The sequence below is a fragment of the Silene latifolia genome, chromosome 7, assembly GCF_048544455.1.
Source record: "Silene latifolia isolate original U9 population chromosome 7, ASM4854445v1, whole genome shotgun sequence".
NCBI classification, from domain to species: domain Eukaryota; kingdom Viridiplantae; phylum Streptophyta; class Magnoliopsida; order Caryophyllales; family Caryophyllaceae; genus Silene; species Silene latifolia.
The window spans coordinates 7,653,184-7,664,050 of NC_133532.1; the positions used below are offsets into that span (position 1 = coordinate 7,653,184).

Below are 10,867 nucleotides of genomic sequence, written 5' to 3' on the forward strand. Positions count from 1 at the left end.
AGTGGCTGATGTTTTATTTTGCAAGTAAATTAGTGGGGTGGAGGAAGGATGCATTTGTGGAGGGTGGTGAGTTCAACGAGGATAGTGATAATAAATAAGGTTATTTATCAGCAAAATATCGCTTGCATTAAAACATATAGGTAACATGAATAATAACAAGAAACCTCAAACGATCATACTGATAAAATTAATCTTGACCCCATCAATCCAAATTAAAGTAAAATCTTAATTCTAAACACATTGTCTAGAGCAAGGGTTAGTTTCCATTGGATTGTGGATTTTTCTGGAAGTAGATGTTTAGTTTTTCACTTGGTTGGATAAATTTGAGAGAAGTTTCGAAGACAAGGATCGATCTTTCAAGGGATGAGATTAGATTGTTTTAGATCATGTGTGTGAATAGGGAGGAAAAATAGGGGTCTGCGTGAAGGCTTTTGTTTCAAATGAGAAGATGGGGGCAAGACTATTGTTATAGGGGGATGTCATAAGCAGCCCCAGTCATGTAGTATTGCGTTGGAATTTGGTTCACATTCAAAGGTACGTCTATAGTTTGACCGGGAAATATAACATTTAACTACCTGTAAATGTTTTTACGTAACTACCATTTGACCCAACAATGATTAAATTATGGTTGTTATTCTAAAGAAGGAGATTTGTTGCATCATTGAGTTGATTATGCAAAGTAGATATTATTGTTTTCCTTGACCAATTGAAAAACAAATAGGTATTAATGAACAAAATCTAAAAACTCCCAGTCCCAAGTATCATATATATAAACTTCATATTGGTTTTATTTTCCTAAAAAACAACATTGTCGAGAGCAAGGGTTAGTTTCTATTAGATGGTGGATTTTTCTAGAAGTAGGGGTTTAGTTTTTCACTTGATTGGATAAATATGAGATAAGTTTCGGAGACAATGATCGATCTTTCAAGTTTCAAGGGATGAGATTGTTTTAGATCATGTGTGTGAATAGGGAATAAAAATGGGGGTCTGCGTGAAATATTTTGATTCAAATGAGAAGATGGGGGTCAAGACTATTGCTATAGAGAGGGGGGTCATAAGCAGCCCTAGGCATGTAGTATTGCGTCGGAATTTGGTTCATATTCAAACGTACTTCTATAGTTTGACCGGGAGATATAACATTCTAACTACCTTTAAATGTTTTTACATAATTACAATTTGATCCAGCAATGATTAAACTATGGTTGTTATTCGAAAGAAGGAGATTTGTTGCATCATTGAGTTGATTATGCAGAGTAGATATTATTGTTTTCCTTGACCAATTGAAAAACAAACAGGTATTAATGAACAAATTTTAAAAACTATCAGTCCAAGTATCATATATATAAACTTCATATTGGTTTTATTTTCCTAAAAAAAGTATTTTATTAATCAAACACTCTTTTATTCTTATGTCAATATTATGTTAACGGGAATTATTTGTTGGTCATGCGGCATACATAAAATCTTAGACATGCACGATGTACTATATGTCTATATTCCATTTTATTGTGAAATTTATCACATATTATTTTAATATCCGTGCAACGCACGGGCAAGAAAACTAGTCGAGTACTATTCAGATACTCATATCGGGTGTTCGGTCAGTAATCAATTCAAATATTTTCGATCGATATATGGGCTTCGGGTTTATTTTGGCAAGACTGCCAAAAGTCCAAAAGACAACATCATTCGATAATCAAGAAGCCCAGGCCCAAACAAACGAACATCTACTCCTGAAAATCAAATCAAACAACTCCATCTAATCTCCTTTCATCATTTCATCAAATTCTAGGGTTTCCATCTCCCCAGATCCCCAAATCATCACCTTCATCAACAACAATGGCGTTCAGAAGCATAATCAACGAACTACGCGGAGTGAAGGTGAAGGAAGTACCGGAGAAATTGAAGCCATACTTAACATTGACCTTCATCAAGGAATCCATAGCCAAAGGAATCGATAATTACCATGCTAAATACATCGTTACTAACTCAGCTCAACCTCTCTTTCATGTCTGTTATGGCGGTATGATCTTCTCTTACCTTGTCGCTCTTCCCGAGGAACGTCGTCATCTCGCTCACCAGGAAGAGCACGCTAAGCACGCCGCCGCTGCTCATTGATCTTTCTCAGGTGATTTTATTTTATTTTATTTTATTTGATTTGAATTATTTTTTGAATTTGAGTTTGTTAGGTTGATTTTGAATTAGTTGTTGGCGAAATGTGAGATGTGTTTGTGGATTGTATCCGTTTTGATCCGTATCGATTTTGATTTGCGTTTGACCATTTGTGCATCTGTTATGTTTGGAATGGAATTAATAAAATGGCATTTGACCCAATTCCCTTTGATTTGTAGTTTGAATTTGAATTTGTTAGGTTGATCTAGAATTAGTTGTTGGTGAAATGTGCGGTGTGTGTGGATTGTATTGTTTTCGATACCATGCCGATTTTGATTTGTATTTGACCATTTGTTGATCCGTTATGACGGATTGTGTTAGAAGGGATTAGTAAGTTGACATTTGATGCTATTCCCTCCTCGCAGTTTTCATATTGGAATTAGTTGTTGGTGAAAGTTTTGTGGATTGTATCCTTTCCGATTCCGTGTAGATTTTGATCTGCGTTTGACAATTTGTGCATCTGTTATGATGGGAGGATTTAGCAGGGATTAGTAAGTTTACATTTTGATGTGATTCCCTCGTCGCAGTTTTCGTTTTGGGTTATTGGATAAAGTTTAAACTTTAAACTTTAGAGTGACATTTGTGCATCTGTTAGGAAGGATTTTAGTTGGGATTACGGAATTGGCAATTGATGCAATTCTCGTAGCAGTTTTTCTTTTGGGTCATTTAGAAACAATCTATTTTGTGTTGATGACATTTAGGTAAGGCTATGTATATTTGACCGTCATACCCTTCAATTTACGAAACTAACAGGAGCCTGCGGCGGTGCTGACGTGGTGTGGTTGTAGTTTGTTGGGTTTTTAATATGGATAAGGAATGCTGCCCATGACTTTTGAAATTGTTGGCTGCCAAATTTGCATGAGTGTGTGTCTGTGTGTGCATATTCATTATGTGTTAGTGTTCTTATCATGGTGGTTGATTCTGGTGTGATAGAAAAATATTAAAATTTTTGAACATCAAACAGTGATCTTATCACCAAAATTTGTGCACATATGACATATGTTGTCATTTTTCTACGTGGTGTTTCATTGCTTTTAATCTGGTTATGGTTGTTTTTTTAGTTATGCTAAGTTGTGGTGCTTTGAAAATAGGATTATATCTGGGGTAGATTACAAGAACTGAAAATAATCTGTTTCTTGGCATCATTTAAAAAAAAAATATTTTTGTATAACTGAGTTCATTGTCCTGGTCTTGTTGTTTAATTAATTTTTGCACACTAATAGGTGCTATCTTACTCAGACTTGGTTCGAAGGGTCGGAGTAATTTTTGCACACCACTTAGCCATACCCCATTTTCTCCTTATCTCTACACCTACACCTCATCTGATCACTTACTCACTCACTTATTATCATGTTGGCAAGAAAAACTGAAAAGTGGGGAGGGTTAAAGTATTTGGGATGCAGCTTGCAACTTTGTTGCTGGTGTAGGGGTTGTGCAAATTGGATAAAGTGAAAGATAAGGTTGAATTTTAGTTTCTTTCTTTGGTTTTTGTGCCTAAATCAAAGGTAATAGATGATCGGATGGAGGGATTTATCGGGTAAAATAAGTATAGCTTCTGTTGTAGCTTGTTGTAGCATTATGCTGTGAGAATCGATCAGGGCCTTTGAATGTTGCATTCTTCGCATTTGAATAAATAACGCAACCCGAGGAGGTGTATTGGGTTGCTGACTTGCTGCAGATTCCCTATAATTCTATGGTGGATACAAGAAGCATGGGTTTTGTGCATCTGTTACGATGGAATGATTTAGAAAGGATTTCTAAGTTGATGTGATTCCCTTGTCCCAGCTTTCATTTTGCGTTATCTAGAAACAGTTTGATAATTACATTAATGCATCTGTTATGAGGGAATAATTTGTTTGGGCTTACTGAAATGGCGTTGTCGCAGTTTTCTTTTAGGGGTCATTTTGAAACAATCTGTTGCATCTCTATAACATTTAGGTAGGGCTGTGCATATTTGACCTTCATACCCTTCAATTTATGGATACCTGGGGTGATGTTTTGGACTTTTGGTTGTTAATTTGTTGGATTTCGAATATGGATGCACTCATGCAGATAATGCACTTGACTTTTGAAATGGTTGATAGTTAAATTGTGTCGGTGTGTGTGCGCGCATATATATGATGTGTTAGTGTTATCTAGGTGGATTTTGGTTTAATGGAATATGAAAATTTCTGAAAATCTAAACAATGATTGCCAAAATGTATGTACCTATGTTGGAATTTGTCTGCGTGGATTGTCATTGATTACTGTCCTTTTTTTTTGTATTATGTTAAGCTGTTTTTAGGAAGAAAGCTCGTGCTTTGGAAATAGTAGGCTGATTGTATATCTGTGGTGGATTGGAATTATTAGTTTCATGAGGTTGAAGCTTGTTCTTTCTGCCCTTATTGGGGGAGGGTGATTTAGGTTTCAAACAACCCTTTGGACGTTATCGTGGAGCTTGGAGAATGAGCCGGACAGGGGATCTGCATAATAGACAATGACGTCATGATTTATAATGCAAAGCTATCAGTTAGGGGAATTTCTGATATGAATAAGCATAATAAATATAGGATATGTTCGTTTGTATGTGTTAGAAAATGGGGTGCATTGTTGGTGCTAGGTGGATTGAGCTGTGTAGTGTTCAAATGATGTGTGGATAGATATGTTTCGGATTGAGGTGCATTGTTATTGTTTGTGCCCTAGGCATTAGAGATGCTATATACTGCTTAATGTTCTATGAAAGTTGGAAAACTGTGGATAATTTGTTGCACGGCGCCATTTGAAGAAAATTATTTTGGATCTACGGAATGTGATATTAGGAAAAAGGGCTTGTGAGATTCTAGTTTATAAATGATTTGGTTGTCCTGGTTTTGTTGTCTAAACAATTTTTGCACACTAATAGATTGTAGATCTAACATGTAATTTGAGTTTTGCATTATATTCCCTTGATCCCTATCATTTGCTTACCATTCCATTTAGGGTGTCGCAGTCATACTTACACCTTTCTGGTTACTGAGAACCTCTTTTGTCGTTAAATTGATTAGCCATACCCTATTTTCTCTTCCCTCTCTACACCTTCAACCTAACCAATTCACTCACTCACTTATGAGTCATGATCATGCTGGCAAGGAAACCTGAAGAGTTGGGAAGAGTTATTCAAGTATTTGGGATGCAGACTTGCAACGAACTTTGTTGCAGGTGTAGGGTATGTGCAAATTGGATGAAGTGAAAGATAAGTTTGGATTTAGTTTCTTTCTTTGGTTTTTGTGCCTAAATCAAAAGGTAATAGATGATCGGGTGGAGGGAATCATGGGAGTAAAATACGTATAACTTTTGTTGTAGTATTATGCTGTGAGAATCGATCAGTGCCTCTGACTTGGTGCATTCTTCACATATGAAGAAATAATGCATCCGTAGGAGATGCATTGGGGTTGCTTCAGATTCCCCAAAAAACTCTATGGTGGATAGCCGAGCTCCCGAGGAATCTTTTGAATAAATTGGACTCATTCTATTTTTCAGTTGAATTATTTTGAAATGGAATTAGGAACTTGGTGGATTCTAAATCGAATTCGACATTGTAGAGTCTCATACCTTACTCTTCCCCAGGTTCTGAACTTCGTTCCCCCTAGAGTGGCAGGTTCTGAACTTCATCCCCCCTAGAGCGGGAGAGTTGATCAAACCAACCTAGTACAACAAATTGATATGAGATTCTAAATCCACAACTCCTGGCTTGTTCTTTGTACATATGTTGTGAACTTTCATCATAAACTTGGATGCATTCATTCTTGCTTTCTACACTCACCTGCTTTCTTGCTTTTCGATCCAAAAGATTATTATTGTATCGATATCAAGAACCTGGCAGAGTAAGTAGAAAACGTATGATTTAGCCAAATAAGGTTAGTAAGCTACAAGTATCTGCTACTTGGTATTTGAATAGTTAGTTCTTTTTACATCTGTTATGAACTTTCGTCATAAACTTAGTCGCATTCATTCTTGCACTCTACACCCATGAGCTTTCTCGCTTTTCAATCTAAAAGTATTGTTTTATCGATATGAAGAAGCTGGCAGAGTAAGTATAAAATGTATGATTTAGCCAAATGAGGTGAGTAAGCTACAAGTATCTGCTAAACGATCTTACCAGATTTTTTGTTTTGTTTTGTGATTGCAGTTTGGAGTTTGCAAAGTCATACGGGATGCCAATGCTGGCTTTCTTGCTTTTGGATTTTCGTTGATAAAGTTGAATTTATGGATGTAGTGCTTCATACACTTGTTTTGAAATAATCTTAGATCACTATCGATGACGACGATGATGTGAAACTTTGGAAAATCATTTGAATAACCCTTCTTTGTTCCTCACATTTGTGTTAATTACCTAAAGTTGTCCAAAATTTTCAAGTTTTCCTAGTAATTTAATGTTTTATGGTTCATTTGTGTTACTTTTATGTTTATGTTAAAAAGGTGCTTGCTAATGTCGAACTCTAGATTCCAACAATCAGCTTAATCTTGTTTCCAAGTAATCGAGGGCAAGGAGTGAAGCCAAGACTGTTCAATCCGAGCTAATATATTTGTTGAATTGTTGTCATTGCTAAAAAGCTGTTAGCCGTGGTTGTCTTGCTATTGTTAAGCTTATGATGAAAAGTGATAGTCTCAAGGGAAACTTATTGGTCACTGATTATCAAATTATTTACAACCCTAAACTATAGGCCGACTAATACTCTTAATTTAGGTACGTCAATCACCTTTTCCTACTAGGACTATATTCTTTAATTAAATATAAGTACCTTGTCCTAATCATCTTCGAATTAAGGAGAAAAACTATATAAACCCAATAATCACAAAATACCAATCCTAGAAATCACAAACAAATTCAAACCAAGCAGAAAAACACAAGGAGAAACAATGAAGAAGGTTTTCGCAATCCCTATCTTAGTTTTGTTCTTGGCTATTATTGCCAACGCTCAAGAACAACCCGAACCTGAAGCCGCCATTACCCGACCATGGTTCCTTCGAAATCTAATCCCTCTTGAACCACGCCAATCCGAATTCCCACACCCACATCCTCACGGATTCCAACTTCCATCTCTTTCCCCAAATTCCGCTCCTGAATTGCCACTTCCTCACCACTCTCGCTTCCGTTTCCCATTCTCGTCGGCCTCCCCAAATACCTACTCTGGAAAGATGGAAGTCTTGGACGAACAAGTGAAATTCCCATACCACCACCACCGGCGCCGTATGGGTAGCAAAGATGATGAGTGCTTCATGGCGGTCCACAACAAAAAGATGGGAGCTTGTTTACACTATTTCCGCAATTATATAATGACATGAGATATTAAACTTGGTGCAAAGTGTTGCACTGCTCTTCAGAAGTTCCAAGATGCTTGTCAACCTCTTGTTAAACACCCATTTTTGGAGAGCATCATCACCCACCACTGTTCTGCTGCTGCTCGGTCGGCCTCGAGTTAATTAATTAGTCTTAATTACAATTATTATTATTATTATTGTATTTTAGGAAGGTTTATAATACTATAGTTTTTCTGTATTAATTAAAATATATTTTTTGTATCTATTTTTAATGATATATGTGAGGCGCTAACGCATTTCCTTATTTTAGTGGACGAAATGCAACGACCAGAATAATATTAATAATACATATAATTAATCCAAAATCATATGAGAATACATACAATTACGAATAATAAACTACGAGTATGAAATAATTAAATTGTTTGAAGAACACTAAAATAAACTAGGCCACTCTATCATAGTAGTAGAATAAGAAATTGGCTAAATATGATAAAAATAGGCTAGAATAAGAAGGGACATTAGCTAGCTAGATACGGTAAGTAGGGATCATCTGTCCCTATTTTATGTCCCATCTTATGTCACATTCCCTTAAAATCTTGACACATCACATTTGAAATAATAAAAATGGTATATTATATCTCCTAATGTTAATGTGTCATCTTGTGTCACATTCCCTTAAAATCTTGACACATCACACTTGGAATAATAAAAATGGTAATATTATATCTCCTAATGCTAATGTGTCTAGGAGAAGTAATGAGACACAAGATGAGACATAAAATGGGACAGAGGATCTGCTCTGAGATACGGTAGGCTAAAGTATCCAAGCTTGGACAACATGATATCACATCTTGATTCATCTTGCGTTCGACTTCCTCCATTCAACTCCACTCTATTACTTTACTTTTTCACCTTTTCACGTTTGCAAACGCGTATTTTACGCGGGAAATATCGTTAGCTACGTATTTGCAAAAATTATAAAAGAGATATATTTTTAATGTACACGTAAAGACGAATCAAACAAGATCCCACATAAATATATTTTCACTTATGTTTTAAGAGAAAATTAAAATTGAATGTTAAGTTGTGAATGGTGTAAAAAAGAGGAACTACTCCGTAACAAACACTACAAAAAAATAAGGGAAAAGTGACGGATTTTCCCATCAAAAACAGGTTTTTTCCATCAGGATTACGGATTTCAGGTAAAGAAGTTAAATACAGTAATAATTTTTTTATGAATAGAGAAAAGATGTGGGCACGGGCTCGGACACAATTGCTTTTACATGCAACAACCTCTCAAGGCAGCAAGACATTCATGTTCATCAAATTATCCCAACCGTTTTTAAAATTAGAATTATATCCAAAAAATGGGTCTCAAAGAAACTCATATTATGCCATGGAAAATTCTTGTTTAAGACGAAAATATATAATTTGTATCATGTCCTATTTGATAGTTGATACCGCCCTTGGAGAATTTATTGAAAAAGCATTGATCGAATTTCGCTTCAACTTTCAATCAAACTAAAGTTAAGACACGAGGTAATAATGATGCGGATCAGTTAACAATTTATAATTTATTAAGGGACTTGCTAAATCCCGCACACCAATTTATTTAATCCCGCACATTTTTTTTCCTTATTCCGAATATACCCCTTTCATTTCTCACCATGACTGAAACAAGAGAGAGAAACCAGAGAGAATTAAAAACGCAAAAATAAGAAACGCCAATTTAATGAATCCCTTCATCGCCTCCTAATCACGACCTTCCTCCCTGCACCTGAAACTATTGTACTGATTATAATATCATCAAACAGAGACAAACATGATTGGACATTTCTCCTTCTCGTCTGAAACTATCACACAACCTTCATTAATGTGAAGTGCAAGCAATTTATGAACACAATTCAACGAACAGCCTGGAAAACAAAACTAAAGATGAATCCTCTAGATATTTATTAATTAATTATCGTTATCGAAAGTTGAGTATGAGTATCAATCATCACCGCTTCATTTATCGCAGCTTCCAAAGGTCCAATTACACCTGCTGTAAAGCCGCCGAGAAAGTGATGGGCGTCGTCGGAAGAGGGAGGAGGAGATCGGCGGCGACGTTTGAGGAGGGCGGCTGGAGGCAACGTGGCGGGATTAGAGTTACAGTGTTAACAGAACTCATGATTTAGGGTGTTTTTTGTGGGTTAAAAATGAGAGGGGCAAAGTCGGAAATTCGGGAAATTTTGTGTAGGATTATGTAAAAATGTGTGCAGGAAATAGCAATTACGTTCATTAATGATCTAATGATTGAAATTAAAAAAACTACTCCGTAATATTTAATTTGATAATTTGAACTTAAATAACTCACTGAGATCAAGAGTTAGATCAAGTGGTCAGAACTCTCTTATTTCAACCATGAAATTAGGGGTTCGATTCTCACCCACAACATAAGTGAGCTCATTTAGATCAAAAAAAAAAAAAAAAAACAGGCTTGATGATATTCGAATAATAAAATTGTCGATTCCAATTAAAATAGAGGAATAAATGTCATAAACTTATGGACTTGATTCGTACCAAAGTTGTATATTACCCGAGTCGAGTTGGCTCTGTGGTCATTATTGTTAATCCAATTTTAAACTATTGTCAATTTTGAATTTTTGATAACTTTCTATCAATGTCTTGTTTAATTTAGCTTGGTTTAGTTATCGTTGAACTTGGTTGTATTTTTGTACGTGTCTTAAACTATTACCCTCTCTGTTCCAGTTATTTGTTTTCCTATTTTATTTTGGGTGTCTGAATCAATTATTATTATTATTCTTTTTATTTTAGGATTGCATTGATTAACAATTAATCCTTCACACTCAAGTTAATCCACTTGTCATCTTATAATTGACCTTCTTCTCTTTCCTTATCTTTATGCCAAAATCAAAGGACAACATTAACCGGGACGAGGGACAGAGGGAGTATTACACACCCTAACCAAATAATGTGAAACATGTGAACTCCCTTTTCTTATTCTACTTTGATTGTGTTTAGTTATTTCACGAATTTGGAATATTTCACTTAATTCTATGACACAAATTCTCATCGATCGTTTATAATAAATTAATAAGGGTCTTTCTAAAATGTGCCTAATAGGCACATGTTAGTAATTATTTAGGCATAGGTTAACCCTTATTTTATGATTGATTTATTTAAACTTCCTTAATTTTCTCAATTTAAATCACCCTTTCCTTATTTATCTTCACTCATAATTGGGTGAGATAATATTTTAGTTGATAAAAAAATTAATTAAGGAAATTAATTTGAATTTAGATAAGGCTTATCATGTGCTTATTGGGCACATTATAAAAAAACCCAATTAATAATAATCCTAATCCTATTTCGATAATTTAAACTTCATCGATTAGGAGAATGTTAATAA

At 35.3% G+C, this 10,867-nt stretch overlaps 1 protein-coding gene across 1 annotated transcript; it reads left to right on the forward strand.

Moving 5' to 3' along the window:
* Nucleotides 1-1,744: 1,744 nt before the first annotated feature.
* LOC141591578 (uncharacterized) lies at nt 1,745-6,507 on the forward strand. Its single transcript, XM_074411958.1, has 2 exons — nt 1,745-2,128; nt 6,320-6,507. Exon 1 carries the CDS (start codon nt 1,840-1,842, stop codon nt 2,116-2,118), a length of 279 nt encoding a protein of 92 aa, XP_074268059.1. The 5' UTR covers nt 1,745-1,839; the 3' UTR covers nt 2,119-2,128; nt 6,320-6,507.
* Nucleotides 6,508-10,867: the final 4,360 nt, after the last annotated feature.

Coding starts and splice junctions, on each gene's coding strand:
- LOC141591578 (XM_074411958.1), top strand. CDS start 1,840: ATGGCGTTCAGAAGCATAATCAACGAACTACGCGGAGTGAAGGTGAAG.